Consider the following 24046-nt stretch of genomic DNA (forward strand, 5'->3'; position numbering starts at 1 on the left):
GGCGGAGCGCCTTGAGACCCTTGGCAGGAACTGCCCCCCCTGGCAGCCTTGGAACCCATTCACAGCACACCTGGCTGTGAATAAAAGTCCTAACAAGCTACTGACCCCGGCGACTTCCCTGCACTGGCAAGAAAAGACCAGGGGGAACCTCCGAAGTATGAAGAAGACTTCTCATCCGTCCCGAGTGCAGTTTTAAGAGATCCCGATAGTCGGAGATACGTGTCTGTCCTCAACAGTTTCTCAGTACGTACTAGTTCCCATCACTTTTTCCAAGATTCGTCTTAAGGGCATCAAATCCCTGTTTTATTTCTCTGTGTGCCTGTCTCTCCCCATCTTGCTCATTCAGGAGACGACTTTATATGGATGAGTTGCCTGGACTGAGGACCTGCTGTGTGACAGGCACATACCCACCCCAGGGTCCCCCCCAGTTTTTGGTCGTGTCTGAACAAAGCACCCATTGACTTCTCAGATGCTACCGTGCATGTCACATCAGGGACTATGGGGGATGCTAGTGTTCTCGGCAAGCTGTCTGCTAAGGACTTGTGCTGGTTAACTGGTTGCAGTTGTGAGGCCCAATGGGTGGTGGTGATGGTGGTGGTGGTGGTGGTGTGTGTGTGTGTGTGCCTGTTGTATATGTATGGTGATGATTTATAGAGTTTCCCACCCAAATGTACTATGCTGATCTCCATGATGATAGAGATAAGTAATCTACTGTCATTCAGGAGGTTTTACTCAAGTCACGTACAGAGCAGTGCACAGCGCCACCTTTGCCCCAGGAGGCTTTGTCCGCCTCTTCCCTGTGGAGAGTGAACAGGACAGCAGGTGTGCCCTCGGGCAACAGTGTAGGCGGCGCACTATGAAATAGGCCTCTGTGTGGAGTATGCCAACAGCAAATCTAGAAATGGTTCTTCAACTCTGGTTGAAATGTGAAATGCTACTTGGAAATAATTCCCTGAATCGTGGTAGACTTAGGTCATCAATGAAGAGCTATTCAAAGCCATTCTCTGACTACAGAGTTGGCCCATGAGCCCGAATAATGGCCCTTTCAGGAGCTGCATTGTGCAATAGGATCCTGGACTCACAGACAGAAACTGGAGTTCATATCGTGGCCATGTGACCTGGACTAAGTGTCTCTGAACTCAACATCTTTGCTCAAGTTTTCAAATGAAGATTTAAAAAAACTGAATTCTTTTTCTTTTTTTTTTTACATTTTATTAGGGACTCATACAACTCTTTTCACAATCCATACATATACATACATCAATTGTATAAAGCACATCCATACATTCCCTGCCCCAATCATTCTCAAAGCATTTGCTCTCCACTTAAGCCCTTTGCATCAGGTTCTCTTTTTTACCCCCTCCCTCCCGCTCCCCCCTCCCTCATGAGCCCTTGATAATTTACAGACTGTTATTTTGTCATGTCTTGCCCTATCTGGAGTCTCCCTTCCCCCCCTTCTCTGCCATCCATCTCCCAGGGAGGAGGTCCCATGTGGATCCCTGTAATCAGTTCCCCCTTTCCAACCCACTCACCCTCCACTCTCCCAGCATCGTCCCTCACACCCTTGGTCCTGAAGGTATCATCCACCCTGGGTTCCCTGTGCCTCCAGCCCTCATATGTACCAGTGTACAACCTCTGCCCTATCCAGCCCTGCAAGGTAGAATTCGGATCATGGTAGTTGGGGGGAGAAAGCATCCAGGATCTGGGGGAAAGCTGTGTTCTTCATCGGAACTACCTCGCACCCTGACTGACCCATCTCCTCTCCTAAACCCCTCTATGAGGGGATCTCCAGTGGCCGACACTTGGGTCTTGGGTCTCCACTCTTCTCTTCCCCCTTCATTCAATATGATATATATACATATACACATACATATATACATATATATACATACATATACATATATACACACATATATACATATATATTCTTTAAAAAATGGAATTCTTAACAAATGTCTTTGATAACAACCAAATGAAAAGATGTTATGGAAGTTCTTTGAAAACACTTGAGCAGCACAAATTCATCAAATATTAAAATGATTGATATTTGCTTTCTCGGGGGCTGCTTAAAGCCAGGAAGAACTCCACTCCTCGGTGTGCACTACACAGTCTTGTAATCCTGACCTGTTTTAATTGAAGCAGCTATTTAATGACCTGAAAGGTTTAGCCGAGCATCTAAAGCAGTGGTTCTCAACCTTCCTAATGCTGTGACCCTTTAAGACAGTTCCTCATGTGGTGGTGACCCCAAACCATTAATTTATTTTTGCTACTACTTCATAACTGTAATTTTGCTACTGTTATGAATTGGGCAACCCTGTGAAAGGGTCATTCGACCCCCCAAAGGGGTCGAGACCCACAGGTTGAGAACCACTGACCTAGAGGCATGCTAACAGCCCTACGACATAGTTTAAAGTTCCCATGGAAGAACTTGACTGAGTCCAACAGCACTTCACTGCATTGTAAGAGTGGACACCATGAAGTATTTGAATCTCCTTTGCTTCCTGGTCCTGAAAATGAGAGAGGATAGGGCATCCAGAAAACCAATTCTCCACCAGTTTGTGCTGCTGGAGCCTGTGTCTGAGGGGACTAGGATATGTTGTTCCTAGATCTTCTTCATCTAGGGCAGTGATTTCCCACCTCCCTAATGCTGTGACCCTTAAAGACAGCCCCTCATGTTGTGGTGAACCCCCCTCCCCCAACCATAAAGTGATTTTCGTTGCTATTTCATAACTGTAACTTTGCTACTGTTCTGAATCCGGGCAACCCCTGTGAAAGGGTCCCCTGTGAAAGGGTCGTTTGACTCCCAAGGGGGTCATGGCCCACTGGTTGAGAACTGCTGATCTAGTGGAATTCCCATGCGGGAAGGGTGTCGTTCATCATTAACTATAGAACTCGACTGCACACGTACTGTACACAGACACTACACATTTTTAATATACATTCTGCTATTTGGTTAGAAAAACACACACAAATAAGTATCTTTGCAAGTAGAGAATGGCCTTAATTCTATTGAGACATCAGGGAAGAATATATAGCTTACAGGATTCTTAGTATAAGGAGCCCTGGTGGTGTAGTGGGTTGCTAACTGCAAGGTCAGCAGTTCAAAACCACTAGCCTCTCTGTGGGAGAAAGGAGGCTTTCTACTCCCAGAAAGAGTTATAGTCTTAGAAACTCACAGGAGCAATTCTACCCTGTCCTATATGGTCTCTATGAGTTGGAATCAACTTGATGATGATGATGATAATGGTGTGAGGGTCTCATATATAGATCACCTTGGTCAACTTCCCCTGCTAAGCTTGTCTCTCCTCATAAGGATGCTGTGGTAATTTTTCCCATTATTGGGCTGTATTCAAGCACCGTGCTAAGGAAACCATAGATACCATCTGACTTCCTTTTCTTCACAACACTGTGAGATTATACTATACTGCCCACAACTCAGCTGAGGGCACTGAGGCTTGGAGAAGTCACAGGGCAAGCAAAGGAAAGAGCATGAACTGAATCTGAGTTATTTGACTCTTCCCAGTGGCTGCCTGCTGTGGGCGTGAATGCTTCAAATTGGCACACACATTCTGTCCCCAGACACCCTAGTCCATGTGGACAATCGCCCTAATTCCAAGATACTCTCATACCTCACACTCTTTTGGACCTTTTCTCCCGGTCACAGGACGTGCTGCAAGAAGAAATATCAAATGTGATACCTTAAGCCTGCCTGCCACAAATTTCTACCTGGGCTCCCATCAAACAAAGGTTCACAGATAGTATTTGAAAAACCAAGAGAATTGTTAGTGATTTCCTCCAGGAGAGGTCTCTTAGGAGCTCTCTGGGGGGGCCCTGGACACAGAAGTGGGGTGTAGGGAGGAGTCCATATTGCCCTTATCACACCACAGGGCTGGGAAATAAACTTAGAAAAACCGGGGTCTCTGACTAGCCCCTAGAATCTTTCACAGGGGCCGCCTGATTCATAACAGTAGCAAAATGACAGTGATGAAGTAGCAACACAAAGTTTTAGGGTTGGTGGGTCACCACCACATGAGGAACTGTCTGAAAGGGTCGAGGCATTAGGAAGGTTGAGAAACACTGCTCTGGATGGTCAGTCAGATTCTAAACCTAGAATCTCTGAAGGTTTCCATCCTAGCAGACGAGTCATAAAGAAACAGGCGTGTAGGTAGACGGGTCATTACAGATCTGTCCTGTCTCTCCAGACTCCTACAGAAGACAATTCTGAGCTCCTTTCCAGGGTGGTTCTTCAGGGCCTGTTTGTTGTACGTGCTCTGGATGTGTCCCGAAACCTCCTGCTCCTCTTCCCTCTGAGGAATCGGAAGCCTCCTTCACAGTTCCCTCTCCCCTCCTCCCAACCTTGAAGAGTCACCACCAGAAAGCTGTGCCTACTGGTCCTGCCTTGCCCTCCCCTCAATGCTAGCCGCCACCACCCCCCCACCCCCCCCCACCACCACCTCCAGGACAGTTAGGAGCAGCCTGAGGACATGTATCCCAGACCTCGGTCTGTCCCAAGTCTTGGCTAGCCCTCTATTAATTTGCTGTTTCATGAGAACTACAGAAGTGCTAAGATCATAATGCCGCCGGTGATTTTCGAAGACCGGGTACTTTGTTTAAGAAGACAGAAAGACCTCTTTCTAATCCAACCTAGGAGGGATCCCATCTGATGGAGTAGGGTCGCCTCCTGAAAGCTTTCTGCCTTACCCTCCCCACCCCACCCCTACCCCGCCATCCCCATCACAGACGGAAAAGAGCCAGGATGCCCCCTTTCCTAGAGGTTGAGCCCACACCAAAGTTTTACAAAATAAAAGGAGAATTTTCCATTCTTGGAGAAAAGACATCATTCACATGATACTGGTTAGGGAGCCTTGGTGGCAGTGTGGGGTAGAAGTTAGAGAGCTAACAGTAAGGTTTGTGGTTCAAACCCACCAGTCACCTCTTTGGAGAAAATGAGGCTGTCTGCTCCCATAAAAAGATTTAGACTCAGAAACATTATGCAGGGTCACTTTGACAAAGGGCAGAGTGGGGGGGGGGGGGTGTTGGCTAGAATGTTACCCTGATCTCCTCTTTGTATTGTTATGTTTCTTGGGTGTGGGGCTTTGGCTTTTTCTTCTTACCCTGAAAATGTGCTCCCTTCTGCCCATTCCCTTGACAGTGTAGTGATTTCCACTTTTGGGGAGGGGGTACTTCTATCAATGATTCAGCTCTTGATCCCATTTGAGTTGACTAGTATTCAGACACAGTGCAAAGCTCTCTCTACCAAGAGGCACATTTGCGTAGAGTCCGTGATCCTGACCCCACTGGAATAGCTGATCCGCTGTCATTCTCTCGGTTGATCACATGATAACCTTGCATTGTTTGACAATTTTCCAACAAGATTAAATTGTTGGCTTGTTATAAGCAGTATTAGATATTTTTTCTCTCTCTCTCTACAGTGATCTTATAAAAATATTTATATATTCAAGAAAAATATGGAGAGAAGATATATGTCATCGAGTTCTATTTAAGACTGCATTCTTGTAGCCTTTTCGCTCTGCACTGGTAACACATATCTTTCCATACTTAAAAAAAAATGTTCAGATGGCGCTCTTGCACGTTAGGGTTGACCGTACAGGTACTGTTTCTGGGGGACAGTGATTTTCAGAGTTTGGGGACCTTGGAAATGCTGATCATTGCTTTCAGGGGAAAGCCCACGCTCAGCAGCTGTCTGCTGGGTGTTTTATTTTCCTGAGCCCTCTGTAGACAGGTCTCAGGCTGTGGCCAGAGCTACTTTGGACCCAGAGACTCTGGGGTCTTCCTGAGTGGACCCCTATAGATGTCTAGAAGGGGAAGTACCTAGTGGAAGGTAAAAGCCTTTCAAGGTTCGTGATAACCCGCTGCTCAGTCCCTTCCACTCCGCCCCTGCACCCAGCCCACCCCCAGCACCGGCTCTCTCTGTAGCATTTTATCACCCCCTCACCAGCACTGAGCAGCTCGTTAAAAGAAAAGAAGGGAAACCAAAGGCATTGTGATTCTCTTCAGGAGAAATGGTAATTTGCTTTTTTCCATTTGCCTTTCTCTGACACTCCTGGGGGGTGGGGGTGGGGGTGGAACCTTGTCACCCACATAGTCTCATTCTTAGTCCTCAGGCCCATCATGCAAAATCGCTTTTGTGACTGGGGAGACAAATGAGTGGTGACAGAGCCAGGAGTGGTGGCGCCCAGGCAGGCCGAGCTGCGGGGCGTCCTTGAAAGGGTTCAGAAATGTTCCAAGTATTGCCGCCTCCTCCTGGCTGCGTGTGAGAGAGAACAGAGGTGCCTGTGGAGGGCGGGGGTGGGGGAGTTCATTAGCTACCTGCCCGTTGCTTTGCAGGAAAAATTAGGGACCAGAAATAATGGCTTCATAGGGCTGATGAACATGAATTCGAATTACCGAATGGAAGGCATCCAGGAGACAGTAGGTCCTCCCGCATGTGGGTCTCTTTCACCCTTACTCCCCTTCTGCCCTCAGCTCCATTTATGCACTTGCAGCCTGGAGGAAGCAGAAGCTGCTTAGAAACCTGCATTCGCACGTTCTCCTTGGGCCGTGCTAGGTGTCAGAAGAGCAAGCAGAGTGTAGGTCCCAACAGTGGCACAGCAATGCCCCTGACATTGAGTCCCCACTCCATCCATGTAGGCTCCCAGATTTGAGGGAAGATTCTAGCACAGTCTTCTCGGAGCTATTGTCTTCAGGGATTCCAAGCTTGTTGCTATTCACACTGCCTGTGGCTGACAGTTACCCATTCCCAATCCGTGTCTTGTCTTCTAGTTCTGCACTTCCTACCCACCCCCCTGCTCCTGGCACCCCATTCGCTCTCTCGCTCTCTCTCTCTCTCTCTCTTGAGATGGAACTCCAGAAATCTGTATTTATTATTATTTTTTTAAATCTGTACTTTTTTATTGTTTTATTAGGGGTTCATACAACTCTTATCACAATCCATACATACATCAATTGTGTCAAGCACATTTGTACATTCATTGCCCTCATCATTCTCAAAACATTTGCTCTCCGCTTAAGCCCTTAGCATCAGGTCCTCATTTTTTCTCCTCCCTCTGCACTCCCCCCTCCCACATGAACCCTTGATAATTTATAAATTATTATTGTCATTTCTTGACCTGTCTGACGTCTCCCTTCACCCACTTTTCTGTTGTCTGTCCCCCAGGGAGGAGGTCACATGTAGATCCTTGTAATCGGTTCCCCCTTTCCAACCCACCCTCCCAGTATTGCCACTCACACCACTGGTCCTGAAGGGATCATCCGCCCTGGGTTCCCTGTGTTTCCAGTTTCTATCTGTACCAGTGTACATCCTCTGGTCCTAGCCAGCCTTGCAAGATAGAATTGGGATCATGATAGTGGGGAGGGGGGGGGGGAAGGAGGAAGCATTTAGGAACTAGAAAAAAGTTGTATTTTTTATCGTTGCTATATCGCACCCTGACTGGCTCATCTCCTCCCTGATACTTTTCTGTAAGGGGATCTCCAGTGGCCTACAAATGGGCTTTGGGTCTCCACTGTGCACTCGCCCCCTCATTCAATATGGTAAGATATTTTTGTTCTGATGATGCCTGATACCTGATCCCTTTGACACCTCGCTATCTCACACGGGTTGGTGTGCTTCTTCCTTGTGGGCTTTGTTGCTTCTGAGCTAGATGGCCACTTGTTTACCTTCAAATCTTTAAGACCCCAGACGCTATATCTTTTGATAGCCGGGCACCATCAGCTTTCTTCACCACATTTGTTTATGCACCCATTTGTCTTCAGCAATCTTATCATGGAAATGAGCACACAATGATAGGATTTTTTTTTTGTTCTTTGATGCCTGATAACTGATCCCTTCGGCACCTCATTATCACACAGGCTGGTGTGCTTCTTCCATGTGGGCTTTGTTGCTTCTGAGCTGGCTACCTGTCCCTCCTCCACACTCCGCTGGCCTCCTAGGAGCTCGTCTGTCTGTCACGGGTCTGCTGGCTCCCTGATGGGGCACTGCAGTGAGAACCAACCATCTTGTCCCCAGTTTCCCAGTGGCTGGTGCACAGTAAGTGTGTGCCACATGAACTCTTAGGAGGGAAAGAGAAACCTAAGGCTGGGTTCAGGCAGGAAGAAGTAAGAGTCGGGCGGCGGGGGGAATATTGTGAAAACAAGGCATCTCACCTAGGGCTTGGAGAATAGCAGATGCTACACAAACCTCTCCCTGGCCCATCCCAAGCTTCTGATGTCTGCACCCATGCAACCGGAGGCCCCGGTCACTCAGAGTGACAGAGGCTGGTCAAAGTCAGTGGCAGCCGGGGTTCCCTGGGTGACATGGATGGAGGTGCTGAGAGAGAAAGACCTAGCACCCATGAGGGGAAAGCGTTCATCTTTGTCTTGCCTCAAAGGCCCTTGCCCTTAAACCACATGTGCTTTCAGTGGCCCAGCCAGAGGGCAGCAGAGGGAGCGGGGCAGCCAGGTCCTCCATCTTTAGTTTTTAAACTGTGCATTAAGGAGTCTGGAAGCATCATGAGAGATTAGAGAGGGAAGAATGCAGAGTGTTAAGTCAAAGATACATTCCCGATTTTTTAAAAATGTTTTTAAAAGATCTCATCCAATATTAATTTAGAGACTTCATTTCACAGGGATTTCAAGAGGCTTGTAGGGAAACATCCTAGTAATTATATATGCTAATGGAGTGTCCACAGGACCTTGTTCTAGTGATGGAAACTCTATTCCCTGCCAGCATTAAGCAGATCTCCCTTTGTATCTTGGTAAAGCTGATTGACAGACTATAAAATTGCTTTTTAATCCAATTTAGGACACAAAATGTGTAATGGCTCTTAGCATTTAAAAATGCTTGAAGCGTGGAAGCAGAAACTCAAAATACCCTGGCCTGAGTGTCCGTGATATTGTATATCGATGGCACATTTCAGAAATATTACTTTAATATAAATCTCTTTAATCAAGTAATATTTTGTTCCAAAGCTTTCTTGGATTAGAGTAAGGAGAATGTATTGTGGAAATATGACCCGGAGGAAAATGAGCAGAAACAAGGGTTCGGGCACATTTCTTGGGACTAGACCATTCCTCAGAGGTCTCTTTCTGAAACCAAAGCTCTGCGGCTGCCCCCATGAGACTTCACTGTCCCTAAGCATAGGACCCAGCGGGCTGCTTGCTGTGCCTTCTTGTCCTGAGCCTCTGCGCACCCCTCTTCCTAGGTTCTTTCTCCACCTGCCACCTCTTGATGCCCGTTCTCCAGGTGTCTCCATCCACTACCCCTTCTGTGTTGCTCAAATCTCTCCCATGAGATCACACATGCTCCCCTACTCCCAGCCTTTGTCTAGGTCCCCCAAATCAGTCTCCAGCTTTTTGCTCCAGTTCCAGGCATGGGCATCCATCTCTCCTTCAAACTGGGTTCCTAAGTCTCCTTCTGCCTCCGGTGCTCCAGTTGAATTTCCGCTGTGATCAAGACCCGTTCTCCTCTGGTGCCGCTGTCCCAGCCAGCAGCCTCACAGTAGTCTGGTTGCTTAGGCTCAACCTTTTGCGGGCATCTGTGGTTCCTCCTCCTGACTGCACATTCAGTCCGGAGCTATCCTAGAGAGGCCTTCAGCTGCCTCCCGCTCCACCTTCCCTGCTTCGGCCAGGCCACCTTGACCTTCACCTGCTCCGTGACCCATGCCTCTAAGGCCATGCTGATGCCAGTCTCTTCCCTGCCCAGTGGGGTCCCAGGCCACATGCCCATTTTCTTTCCTTCCTTTCTGTTTGTACATTGATTTTGTTGTTGTTGAGCAAAAACACAGGAAAGTGTACGCCAAGCCCCTTGTTCCTGCAGGTACAACTTGATGACATAATCTTCGAGTTGTATAGCCCTTCCCACCCCCTCTTTCTGTGATGTTCATCCCACAGGAGTATAAACTCACTGCTCCCCAAGCTGCTGTGGTCAGCTTCTTAAAGAGCCTCATGCTCAAGGCAGACCTTTTGGACGAGTGAAGCTAAACTTCTGTTGGGCTTCAGGAAGACTGAAGGGGCTGTTTCTGGTCTCAGGTTGAAAGCTTATCCCAAGGCAATAGTTTCGGGGATTTCTCCACCTCCAGAAAGTCTAGAGCCCAGGAGAATCTGAGGCTATGGTCTGCAGCTCCCCCTTTTGATCAGGATCCTTCTGTGAAATCCTTGACCAAAATGTTCCGTCCTGGTAGCCAGGCGCCCTTGTTCATGGACGTATTCCCTATCCTTCTCCCTATTCCGGACTCCCCTCCTTCCTCTGTCGCTCCAAGAGGCTACTTGTTGTGCTTTGGATGGCCACTTGCAAGCTTTTAAAACCCAGGCCCTGTGATTTCCGTACACAGACAGAACCTGCTCAATTCCAAACCCTGAGCTGCAGCGATTTCCGGTTCCTCGTACCTCTCTTGGGCCCTCCCCCAGGTTCATTCACAGCATTGTTTTTCATCATATGGGCCTAGTCCATTTTAGATTACTTCTTGCCTTTGACAAACAAAAACTTCTCCCTTTATAGACCACTGAATGACTCTGGGAAAGACCCCCACCCTGGCACCTGTCACAGAAGGCTTTTCACAGTCTGCTTTTGCCACCTCATGTGCTTGGGGAGCAGCATAAAGTCTGAGTTGAAGTACAGGTTGACGCTACCTGTCCAGCTCGCAGCAAGTCGCTTCCCAAAGCCTCCCGTGTAAAGCAGGGATGTTAACACCACATCCCTCACAGAGTGGTCCAAGGAGTACATGAGACCGTGCGGCACATGTCAGTGCTTCATCAGTGCCAGCCATCACCTTCATGTTAACACCGGAGGCTACCGGATTGCAAGCCCATTAAGCCCTTTGATGGCTTGATGCCGTGAGCCTGGCCTGGCGTCCCCACGGTGCTTCTTGGCAAGGCAAACCCTCGCTTATCTAGTAAGACTGGCTCGTGTCGTACTTCCATGAAGCTCTCTCAGACACAATCCCCTCTGTTTGCTGCCTTTGTGCTTAGTGTGGATAGGCAGCGATCTCACCTAACACATCCTTGGAGACGTCTGTGGGCGCACCGGGATATCTGGGTCCACTGTGTGCACTGTGGGTTCTCCTGGATACGTGTCCATTGTGTGTGCTGGTATTCGGTGTCTGTGTCCTGGGGGTGAACTGGGAGCATGCTCGGACTCAAGCCTCCATTCTCTTCAGTGAGCTAATGCGGTAATAAGGCTGCTGAGGGATCCTATCTAAAAACAGACTCATTTATGTGTGGGACACATATGCTAACACATCTACGCCTGCAGTTAATGCTAACATTTCATTTTTTATTAGCAGAAATAGCCACTATTTTGTGACGACTTAGGCGCCACGTTCTGTGTGAATGGCCTTATTTGATCTTCTGAAAATGAAGTTGGCAAGATGTATATTATTATGATTCCACTTTTATAGATGAGCAAACTGGGGTTCAAGGAAATGAACTACATGCCCAGGGGCTCAGAGCTAACACTGAGATTCAGATATATAATAATAACAACAATAATTCAGCTACATATATAATAACTCCTAGCATGATTCCAATGGTAGCATCTCTTCTAAAGAACGAGAATAATTCTCTGAACTCTTTTCTGATTTCATGGGATTTATTCCCCCCCTGGGCTTAGGGTCCCTTTGAAAGCCAGTGACACGAAAGGGTCACAGACATGCAGAAATCTGTGTGGCTTGCTTTCTATGTTTTCAATGCAAGTTTATCAAGTAGGCTTGTATTTCACATGCACATATTATGTAACATGTATGTGTCTGTATATATGTGTATACCTAGGAACATATAATTCTACATAATTACCTATGTATAGAGAAAAACTTGGAAAGCACAGGAACGACACAAAATATTCTGTCATAATATCCAATGTTTAACCTCCATTAATATTCAATCTGTGACTTTCCAATGCTATTCAAGGTCTACGTATTACATTTTTAGGACACAAATCATAATTGTCTGTATTTATTGCATGATAGACTTTCCCCCCCCCCCTCTCATTTAGCAATTTTATCATGACCCTTTCCCCATTTTTCTATTATCTGATTTTTGGAGCGATTTGCAAGCCACATCTACGTGAGCTGTCATTAAAAAAATAATTTTATTGACGAGCTCATACAACTCTTGTCAAAATGCATCCATGCATCCATGGTGTCAAGCGCATTTGTACATTTGTTGCCATCATCATTCTCAAAACATTTGCCTTCTGCTTGAGCCCTTGGTGTCCGCTCCTCTACGTGTGCTGTCGTTTACCTAACCGGTTGTACATTTCCTTCCATCACAGTCCTTGGGACTTGTCCTGCATTTGCATGGAAAATCTCAGTCGTGGGATCATTGAGTCCCGTGCTGTTGATATCTACGCGAAGGCCAACATTAGCACCACTTTTGTTCAAGTGCTATACAATGATAAGACCTTGGTAGGTGGCGACCTTCAAGTCCCTTGGGGTGACCTTGGAGAGAACAGAATCCCTCTGCACCTCCCTTCCTAGCCCGTGGGCCACCCTCTGCTCTGCTCAGCCACCTCCAGGCACACCCCAAAGACCACTCTTCTCTGTGCACCCTGACATTTACACGTGCCCATGTTGTGCTTAGGGGAGGGGATTCTGACACAAATCGATCTGGAAAAGTTGCTTCCAACGCCTTCAGAAACATCTCTTCCAAGATCAATGGGCTTTCGGGCTCTGGGAAGGAAGTTATAGGCAGAATGGAAGGCAGAATCTCTCGGAATGCTGGCCGGGCTAATGGAAGCCAAGTCATTACCATAGACATGCCGGGAGGGTGCTCTGGTTTGCAAGCAACAGTTCTTCTGATTGATTTCTGCATACTTGTGGATAGGGATCTGCCCGCTCCCATTTATTTTCCTCTTGACAAGTAAGATGTGAAATGTTGTTCCATGCCTTTCCAATTTAAATGTTGCACATGTTGAGAACTGATCTCGCCAGCCATTTTAAGCCTGGCCAAAAACATAGCACATTGTTGTTATTAGCTTTCGACATTTGGTTAGAGCTAGCAGTCTATTTGGAACTATACAAGAGTATAAATCTCCGTTATAGGCATAACCTATTTCTGCTGTCAAACAGATACGATGAGAAGACAGCTAAGCGCCCATGGAGAGATGAGTTCACTCTGGTTAGACTCATGGTGCTGACCAGGGACATCACATTACTTTGCAGATAGTGCACCCGTGTGAATGAGTGCGTGCACGGATAGCGTGCACAGTGCACACAGGAAACCAACCAACGTGCACACACGTATCCCGTGCACAGGGTGTGTGGGAGACTAATGTGTGAAGGGGCTGCAGAGAAGTGAGGGTGCGATGCCTCGTGGTGAAACGTTCACGTGAGATTTCCACCTACTTCTGGGTTGTCGTTTGTTTGCTTTTTGAAACCTGGCTGTGCTGGACTCATAAGAGACTCAGTGGGGGAAATTATGATGGAAATTACACGGTCCACGCTTTTGAAGGTGTTAGGACTGAGTTGGAGAGCCATGCACATGGGTAACTAATATAAGACGGTGGGTAGAACAAACCCATCATCCGAGATCAGAGGAGAAACTGAGCATTCTCTCACAGCCTGCATTTAGGGCTGCCGACCTGTCCGTGAAGCCAGATGCACCCCAAGCAGCTCCACAGGCTGAGCAGACCCACTCGGGGACTGTGATTTTTCCTTTGTATGGAGATGCTCAGTGGCCCACGTGCTCACAAAGAAGTGCTTTTTAAAAATGCTTTTATTGGGGCTCTTATAGCTCTTATCACAATCCATACATTCATCCATTGTGTCAAGCACATTTGTACCGATGTTGCCATCATCATTCTCAAAGCATTTTCTTTCTACTTGAGCCCTTGGTATCAGCTCCTCATTTTTCCCCTCCCTCCCTCTCTTCCTTATGAACCCTTGATAAGTTATATATTATTATTTTCATATCTTACATCGTCCTTTGTCACCCTTCACCCACTTTTCTGTTGTTTGCCCCCCTGGGAGGGCAATTCCTCCTTCCCCTTATCCTCCTGGTATTTCTATTCTCATTGATGGCCCTGAGGGGGTTATCTATCCTTCATCTTTGTGTTGCGGGCCAGATGAGTGCTTATTTCATTAAATGTATCCTTTTGTCTTTGTGTATATTTGTGGTCAGTCGATAACAATCACTCCTGCCATGACCGTCTGCCATTGTTGGTGCTTAACCGCTCCAGCCTCTGGGCAGCCACGGTCCGCAGCAGCACAGGGCAGGAGAACTCTGTGATCATGGCGCTGCTGTCTGCATTGTCCAGGGTGCTTGTCATTAGTCACACGTGGCCCTGGAGGTCTTGAACTACGGCTGGTGACACTGGGGACTGAGTTTGTCATTTGCCTTTATTGTGGTTTGAAGAGTGACCCAAGCTGCAGGCTAGCTGTGTGCTGTGCGGGGGTATAATGCCCCTTGGCAGTGAGTGTTGTAAAGTTCTCCCCCACCCCAACCCCCCATCCAAGTTTCTGCGCCCTGCCCGCTCCTGAGTTTGCTCTGACTTCTGTCCACAGATGAGGGTAGCCACCAGGAGCGTGTCCCCTCCTTGGGCTTGTTTCGCTTCCCAAGGGTTCATTAGGTCAAGAGCAGTGCTCGCCCACTGATGCTGAAGGAAGACGGGTTGAAAATCTTTTTGAATCTCAGAACTGAAACAATGCGTTCGATGTCTATTATAGCTACCGTCTGAGTGTCAGGAGTCCTGAAGGGGTTTCTGAATACCTAGGACTCATGAGATAGTGGTTTTCGGATTTTGTTCTCTAAGTCCCGCTTGACCCTTCCTTCAAGATTAGCTGTTTGGTTGCTGTAGACAATGACTGTGGTTTCTGGGTGCCATCGGTTGGAGACTAACTCATGGCGACCCCATGTGCGGGGGTCCCCTAAGGTTTTCTAGGCCAGCGGTTCTCACCCTATAAGTTGCCACCCCTTTGGGGGTTAAACAACCCCTTTCACAGGGGTCGCCTAAGGCCATTGGGAAGCACATATTTCCGATGGTCTTAAGAACCAAGACAGGACTCCTCTATCTGGCTCCAGGCAGGTCCACCCACATGCAGATACACCCACATACAAGTACCCAGCGTGATGACATTATTGTGCCAACCCTATCACATACATCCCATACAAATACAGGTGTATGTGACAGGGTTGGTGCCATAATGTACTAGGTGGACCAATCACACGTGTAGAGAGTAGCTACTGTGTAGAGAGCAGCTATTGTGTAGAAAGCAGCTGCTATGTTGAAAGCAGCAGTATTGGAGGTAAAATGATACTTCATGAATTATAATTACTAGATAAATGTAAAATTATGTGTTGTCAAAGCATCAACTACTGTAAAAAATATACCTGTACCATAGGAACTTAATCTGGATGCTGATCGGTCTTTTTATATCCAGCTGTGGTTCATGTGAACCCCCTTGTGATAATAACAGGTATGTGAAAAAAACCCAACACAGAATGGTAAAGCATAGGAAACTTTAATGAACTGTATTGACTGAACTATGCCATATATCATCTTTTGTATAATTAAAGCTCTCTTTATGTATTATTTTCATTAGCAAACCATCCCATGACAATGGATCATGTAGAGAAGAATGTTAAGAAAGGAGAATATAGTGAGGATTTTTTACAGTATGGTTCTACCTCAATAATTACAGCAGGAATTGAGAAACCGCAATGTGTTATTTGTTGTAAAGTTCTGTCAGCCAAATCTATGAAGCTGAACAAACTAAAATGCCATTTTGATAGCAAGTATCCGAGCTTTGCTGGCAAGGATATCAACTATTTTAGAAGCAAAGCTGATGGACTCAATAAAGCCAAACTTGACACTGGTGGCAATTACCACAAACAAAATGTAGCAGCCACTGAAGCTTCATATTTGGTGGCACTCAGGATTGCCAGAGCTATGAAACCTCACACCATTGCTGAGAATTTACTGTTGCCAGCGGCCAAAGACATTCTTCGAGTTAAGATTAGAGATGAATTTGTTAAGAAATCGAGTGCAATTTCCTTATCTAACAACACTGTCTGCAGAAGAATAGATGACATGTCTGCTGTTATTCTTGATCAGGTAATCCAGGAAATTAAATCTGCCCCACTTCCAATACTTAGCATTCCTCTTGTTGAATCTACAGACATTGCAAACTGTTCACAGTCACTGGTTTACATGAGGTATATTAATGAGGGAGACTTTAAAGATGAGTTTCTTCTTTGCAACCCCCTTGAAACGACAACTACTGCACGTGATGTATTTGACACAGTTGATTCATTTCTGAAAGAGCATTCGAGCTCTTGGAAAAAGGTTTGTGGTGTTTGCACAGATGATGCTCCAGCTATGCTAGGATGTCAATCTAGATTTCAGTGTTTGGTACTGAATGAATCATCAAACATCATCAGAACTCACTGTATGATTCATTGGCAAATATTAGCAATGAAGATGCTGCCACAAGAGTTACAAGAAGTACCGTATATACTTGTGTATAAGCCGAGTTTTTCAGCATATTTTTAATGCAGTTTTTGTGGTAAAATTAAGTGCCTCGGCTGATATTCGGTTTGGCTTATACTCAAGTATATGTGAACGGAAAGTGTCATAAGTTCTGTCAATTTTGTAAAAGCGAGCACTTTAAACAGTCGACTGCTTTCACAACAGTGCAGCGAGCTGGATGCGCCAAATAATGCTCTGCTGTTTTACAATGAAGTGAGATGGTTGTTGAGAGGAAAAGTTTTAAAATGTGTTTTTGAGCTTCGCGATGAACTCAAAACCTTTTTCATCAGAAAGCAAGACCGCAGTTCAAAGCACTTTTCAGTGATAAAAGTGAACCTCAGAAAACAGCTTACTTGTTGAACATCTTTGCCATTTTGAATGAATAAATTTATCACTGCAAGGACCAAATGCAACATGCCTCGATTTGTCTGAAAAGATCTGATCATTCCAAATCAAACTTCAGCTTTGGCAAAAAAAAATAAAAATTGGGTGAAAATAATTTTACATGTTGCCTACCTTATCTGCTTTCTTTGAGGAAGATGACACTGAACCAGACAAAAGGATTACGATGATAATTTCTGTGAAAGAACACTTGCACTTGCTTGCAGACGACATTTCATCGTACTTTCCTAATAGACCTGACACCCCCTTTGCACTTGCCAGAAGCCCGTTCACAGTCAAAGTTGAAGATGTTCCTGAGACAGCACAAGAGGAGTTCATTGGACTTATTAACACCGATGCAGCAAGAACTGATTTCTCTACAATGCCAGTTACAAAATGCTGGATCAAGTGTTTGCAATCATGTCCTGTTCTGTCTGTCCTCTTCTTTCATTTCCAACAGCATATCTTTGTGAAACAGGGTTTTGCAGCTTGTTGGTTATCAAGTCTAAATACAGAAGTGGACTTGTGGAAGATGATCTTCGTTTGCTCTTGCAAATTTCTGATCTGATGAGAAAGAAGCTATTTCAACCTTCACACTGACGTTGGCAAAATGCAGCAATGCAGTTTACTGTTGTTATTTTAAGACTGTTACCCATGCTACATCATGTTTCAAGACAAAATGTAATTTGTGATTAGAAAGAAATAGTTCACAATGTATAATTATATATTTTTGTGATTCATCACTGTGCTTTAATTTTGTTCAATTTGTAACCATGAAAATACATCCTCCATATCAGATATTTACATGACGATTAATAACAGTAGCAAAAAAATGACAGTGATGAAGTAGCAACAAAAATAATGTTATGGTTGGGGGTCACCTGCACATGAGCTGTACTGAAGGGTGGCGGCCTGAGGAAGGTGAGGCGCCCCTGCTCTAGGCCATGATCTTTGTCTTCTCTGCCCAGTCAGTTCTGGCTCAGAGCGCCGGTCCTCCCAAACATTCTTAGGCTCGAGCCTGCCGTGGCAACCACTGTGTCCGTTGGTCCATCTTGTCGAGGGCCTTCCTCTGTGTCACGGCCCCTGCATTTTACCAGCAGAGTGCGTTCCTTGTGGGAGCCCGTCCCCAGGCTTTGCTGCCCTTTCAAAGTGCCAACCTTTTAGTAAGCAGTCACCTGCTTGACCTTTGCACCTCACAACTCCTACAGCTCAGAAATCAAGGTCTTTCGCTGGGACTCTGTTAGAAAAGCAATCCCCATACCCCTCCCCGGTGTCCCAGAGGACCCAGGAGGGTCATGGTGAGGTTGGTGGAGGGGCGGGCAGCGTTTGATTCTGTCAGTCAGCATCAACTCGGAGGGCACCTGGCAGCAGAGAGCAATGCCCTTTGTCCCCTAATGCACTCGGAAACAGTGGCTGTGTCCCCTACCCGGTACAGCCTACGCTCCTCTCTCCTGCCTGTGCCAGGCCTCCGACCAGCCCATCGCAGGCCCTAGCAAAGCCTCTCGGAGCCAAGGTCCCAAGACCGGGAGAGGAGGAGCCGGGCCTGTGAACACAAACGCTGTCTTCTCTCATTTTATTACAGTTGGCAGGCGTTGTAATTCGAGGGCTAGTTCTGACTCCTACGGGGTTTTCTTTGGTTGCTTTTTCCCAAGAGGTTTTGGCCCTGCACCATTAGGAAAGGAGTCACTTGTGAAATCCACAAGGGCAAGGGACCAAAAGTTGTTGGGAACTCACCTTTGAGGGGATTCCACAAACGCAGCAAATACTGGGGGAGGGCGGGAAAAATAAGGAGGAGCTGATCCCAAGGCTCAATGGAAAGCAAATGTCCAGAAAAGAACGATGGCAATATTTGTGCAAATATGTCGGGTACAATTGATATGTGGATTGTAGCAAGAGTTGTAAGAGCCACCAATAAAATGATTTAATTAAAAAAAAAACACTCTCCATGGGCTGGTGGGCTGGGGGGGGGGGCGGTGCTCCGGAATGCCTGCGCTCCCACCCCCACCTCCAGTGCCGCCATGACCTTCACTGTTCCGGAGCTGCCCGCTAGGTGTCTCTCATACCTGCCTGCAGGCAAGGCAGGGAGCTCACCAAAGGTCCCTTCATAGCTGCCGCCACCAGGCAACGGTGCCCCTGCCACCCACCCCTCCAACTCCTGAGTGCACACGCTCAGCCGGCAGCATGGGGACGCTGCCAAACATCCCCCCCGCCCACCCCCCCCAGGTCTGCATGTGGCAGCTCGATGGTGATGCAAACATGATGGCCGTCCCTTACGCTCCACACTGGGCAGCAGGATTCTTCTGACCCCTACCCCTCCCCCCCACTTCCTCCCTTTCCACCAGCAAAGACATCCTCAGACCCTGCTCTCTGGCAGGAAGCCCTTGAAACACCGTATGGCACTTTCCTGTGCCGTGTGCTTCCCATTTTCATTCTGCACCCCTCCGCCACCTGCAAAGCTGCACGGTAGAGAAGGTACCTGGGTTGGCGCTCGTGGCCATGGCAGTGGAGGGCGTGCACGAATGCGTGTTGAGGTTGATTCAGGGACGCATGCCAATCGGCAAAAAAACATTTATATTTGAACAACACACAACCAGAACACCCTCCTGAAGGTGCCCTCCGTGCCAGCGTCGATAGGAAAGACAGAGGCACAGCTTCTCAGGGTTGCAGGAAGAACGGGCTTGTACTCCCTGGCCCCAGACCCCTGCAGGCTGTGTGGAGGACCCACAGGAGCACCGCAGCCTGGGCTCTGGGCTTCTCTCTCTGACTCGCCCTCCCTCCAGCCAGCCGGGGCAGTGGGAGCAGCCCGGCTGGTCCTCTATACAGGACGAGGTCCTTCCTTGATGGCTCCATGCAGACAAATGAAGGGCAGCCCCCGTCAGTCTCCATCTTGCAGTGGGTTCAATCACGTGACAGGTTACCCTTTAGATGCGTTCATTTTGTCTACAAGTGACACCAACGTCACTGTGCCTTCTGAGTTTTCCTTGAGGCACTTTGGACCAGCAAACAGCTATGTGGGAGAAAGACTGGCTTTCTACTCCCGTAAACAGCTACAGTCTCAGAAACCCACTGGGGGTCGCTATGAGTCAGCACTGACTCAATGGCAGCGAATTTGTGTGTCTGTCTGTCTTTGATTAGAGTCTCATAACCCGCAAGCCTCGTATCTCCACTGTAGGGAACTAGAACAAGGCTCATCCCTCTGTCAGCAGCAAACTCTGGATTGCCAGGTCTGTTAGGAATTGCCTTCAAACGAGGTAAAAAGGTGGCAGGTTTGATGAAACACTGAGCAGCGATGGCTTTAGAGACCCTAACCTCTCTCTTATTTCCAGTGAATTCCAAATTGCTGTGTATTAACATATCCATCTCCCGCCTTTTTGTATTTCAGTACCTACTAGAAATGAAAAGCTTAATCCTGCCCCCAGAACATATCCTGAAGCGAGGCGACAGTGAAGCCATAGCCTATGCCTTCTTTCATCTCTCCCACTGGAAGAGGGTGGAAGGGGCGCTGAATCTTTTGCACTGTACGTGGGAAGGCAGTAAGTAATTGTCTTTATTTGAATTGTTTCATAACCATGCTAAGACCGTTCTTCTCCCCAGTGCCCACGAGGAATCCCCAAGACGTGCATACGAAGCCCAAGAGGAGCCACCTGCTGGTCTGCTATGTCTCTTTTCCAGGAGACAGCTGGTCACTCTGGCTGCGGGCTCCCCATCGGTGGCGGTCTGGTGCTGGCCCCATTGCGTGGGCAGTTGGAAGCCAGGATTGTTCGGGAAGGGAGGGAAGCATCTATCACCCTGAAAACCCTCTCTGAGACCTTTGGCATCATGGGACGCATTAGCATGGGACTAGTTCTCAGCCCAGGCTCTGATGACCACCTCTTGACGGCCTGTCTTAGAGGGCTGGCGACTGAGCACACATTGCTCCGCTCAAGGCGACGGTCATAGGCAAAGGAGCAGTAGGCATGCTTCCAAGCAGGAGCTAGGAGAGAGGTGTACCAGGGGTTCGTAATGGTTGCATGCCTGCTGGCTGGCTGAAGGACAACATAAATCTGAGTGGTACTGGCCCAGGGCTGAAGTGCTCAGCTGCTAACTAAAACGTCACAGGTTCGAACCCACTAGCTGCTCCTGAAGAAAAAGTTGTAGCATTCTACTTCTCTAATGATATACAGCTTTGGAAACCCTTTGAGGCAGTTCCACCCTGTCCTGAAGGGTCCCTGTGAGTAGGATGGGCTCGATGGCCGCAGGCAGTGGATGTGCAATGTCCTTTTGGACTGTGTCGCTAGAAGCGGCTCTGGCAGTGGGTGTGATGGTCCCTGCCCCAGAACAAAGAAACGCATGGCCAGAAGGGCAGCCCAGCCAGTTTTCAGAAGGGAGCAGTGCATGGGATGGAGTCACCATGGCTAAACGAAGGATTCAGATGGGCTTGAAGGGAACCTTGAAGAACTAGGACAGTGTTGTAAGCAAGGAATGCGGTGTGAGGAAAGCTGAATGGTGAGACTTGCAGAGAAGGGGGTATGAGAGACGGCGCAAGGCTTCAGGATATTGTACACTGTGTGCACTGACGCCTGGCTGTCCTCGGGGTAAGCAAAGCAAATGCAGGGCGCCACGTTTGCGTCTGTGTGACTGTGTAACCTCTCATGAGGGATCCAACCCTCATATATGACTCCTGCTCACTCGCCTCCTTCGCCTCCCTTCAGATCCGCCTGACAGAGGAATGTCATTAACCCCTTTGCTCTCTTTATCTTTGCGGCTTCCTTTTCCCTGCAGGCGGCCTTGGGCGCCTCCCTTTCCCTGTCCTTCCGGAACCCGGGGCTCATCTGAGTTGGTGCAGAATCAAAGTGGGGTGAGGAAGGGTGGGGTGACATGGGGGGCAGGAAGAGCACAATGGAATGGGGTGACGGTGAATCGATAGGGATGGGGCTCAAAAGTGGAAGGTTTTCTTTCGGTTGTTGTGAGAGATTTCTTCAGAGAATTGATCCAGCTCCGTATATGCAATTGACCATTCATAACTTGAGAGAGATTGAGTTAACTGATGCATCCACCCTCCCTCCCTGTGCTGACCAGAGCCAGCAACTGCTCAGGCAGTCCCCAGGCCACACCAGATGGGTTCCTACTTCCGTCTCCTAGTGCTGTCTGGGGGTGAGTCAGAACGGGCGTACGCACTTCTTCTTTTGCTCAAACCCTTTCCAGTGCAGCCAGCGAAGGTGACTGGGAGCAAGAGTGTGCTTGGAGTAGGGGTCGGTTCGGGTGTTTCAAAGGGTGGGCACAAACCCATAACCATAGGACAAACAGGAGCTGTCTGTCAGTCGTGCTCCCTCACCCGGGACTGCACACACTCACGACAGGTGTGGGCATGCATCTGAGCCCATCTGCCTTGGGCTTATTGCAGTCTATGTATGTAGGCTTATTGCAGTCTGTGTATGTAGACTTATTGCAGTCTATGTATGTAGGCTTATTGCAGTCTATGTATGTAGGCTTATTGCAGTCTGTGTATGTAGACTTATTGCAGTCTATGTATGTAGACTTATTGCAGTCTATGTATGTAGACTTATTGCAGTCTATGTATGTAGGCTTATTGCAGTCTATGTATGTAGGCTTATTGCAGTCTATGTATGTAGGCTTATTGCAGTCTATGTATGTAGGCTTATTGCAGTCTGTATGTATGTAGACTTATTGCAGTCTGTACGTATGTAGGCTTATTGCAGTCTATGTATGTAGGCTTATTGCAGTCTATGTATGTAGGCTTATTGCAGTCTGTACGTATGTAGGCTTATTGCAGTCTATGTATGTAGACTTATTGCAGTCTATGTATGTAGGCTTATTGCAGTCTGTGTATGTAGACTTATTGCAGTCTATGTATATAGGCTTATTGCAGTCTATGTATGTAGGCTTATTGCAGTCTGTACGTATGTAGACTTATTGCAGTCTATGTATGTAGGCTTATTGCAGTCTATGTATGTAGGCTTATTGCAGTCTGTGTATGTAGACTTATTGCAGTCTATGTATGTAGACTTATTGCAGTCTATGTATGTAGGCTTATTGCAGTCTATGTATGTAGGCTTATTGCAGTCTATGTATGTAGGCTTATTGCAGTCTATGTATGTAGGCTTATTGCAGTCTGTATGTATGTAGACTTATTGCAGTCTGTACGTATGTAGGCTTATTGCAGTCTATGTATGTAGGCTTATTGCAGTCTATGTATGTAGGCTTATTGCAGTCTGTACGTATGTAGGCTTATTGCAGTCTATGTATGTAGGCTTATTGCAGTCTATGTATGTAGGCTTATTGCAGTCTATGTATGTAGGCTTATTGCAGTCTGTATGTATGTAGACTTATTGCAGTCTGTACGTATGTAGGCTTATTGCAGTCTATGTATGTAGGCTTATTGCAGTCTATGTATGTAGGCTTATTGCAGTCTGTACGTATGTAGGCTTATTGCAGTCTATGTATGTAGACTTATTGCAGTCTATGTATGTAGGCTTATTGCAGTCTATGTATGTAGGCTTATTGCAGTCTGTACGTATGTAGACTTATTGCAGTCTATGTATGTAGGCTTATTGCAGTCTGTACATATGTAGGCTTATTGCAGTCTGTACGTATGTAGGCTTATTGCAGTCTATGTATGTAGGCTTATTGCAGTCTGTATGTATGTAGGCTTATTGCAGTCTGTGTATGTAGACTTATTGCAGTCTATGTATATAGGTTTATTGCAGTCTATGTATGTAGGCTTATTGCAGTCTGTACGTATGTAGGCTTATTGCAGTCTATGTATGTAGGCTTATTGCAGTCTGTACGTATGTAGACTTATTACAGTCTATGTATGTAGGCTTATTGCAGTCTATGTATATAGGCTTATTGCAGTCTGTACGTATGTAGACTTATTGCAGTCTATGTATGTAGGCTTATTGCAGTCTGTACATATGTAGGCTTATTGCAGTCTATGTATGTAGGCTTATTGCAGTCTGTATGTATGTAGGCTTATTGCAGTCTGTGTATGTAGACTTATTGCAGTCTATGTATATAGGCTTATTGCAGTCTATGTATGTAGGTTTATTGCAGTCTGCACGTATGTAGGCTTATTGCAGTCTGTGTATATAGGCTTATTGCAGTCTATGTATGTAGGTTTATTGCAGTCTGCACGTATGTAGGCTTATTGCAGTCTGTGTATATAGGCTTATTGCAGTCTATGTATGTAGACTTGTTGCAGTCTGT

General features: G+C 47.0%; 1 protein-coding gene across 6 annotated transcripts in view; it reads left to right on the top strand.

Annotated features, from left to right (window-relative positions):
• Nucleotides 1–24046, top strand: part of ST7 (suppression of tumorigenicity 7) — a 295831-nt gene that overhangs the window by 254947 nt on the left and 16838 nt on the right. For 3 of the 6 annotated variants that reach the window (XR_012786131.1, XM_075558593.1, XM_075558596.1), the window contains one exon: nucleotides 20223–20358. Coding sequence is in view for 4 of the 6 variants with exons in the window: in XM_075558593.1 (XP_075414708.1) it covers nucleotides 20223–20358 (136 nt within the window). In the remaining 2 variants the exon portion in view is untranslated. Of the gene's footprint in view, nucleotides 1–20222; nucleotides 20374–24046 lie in introns of all 6 variants that reach the window. The other 3 variants (XR_012786130.1, XM_075558592.1, XM_075558595.1) reach the window with 1 other exon arrangement.

This window comes from Tenrec ecaudatus, chromosome 9, assembly GCF_050624435.1.
Source record: "Tenrec ecaudatus isolate mTenEca1 chromosome 9, mTenEca1.hap1, whole genome shotgun sequence".
NCBI classification, from domain to species: domain Eukaryota; kingdom Metazoa; phylum Chordata; class Mammalia; order Afrosoricida; family Tenrecidae; genus Tenrec; species Tenrec ecaudatus.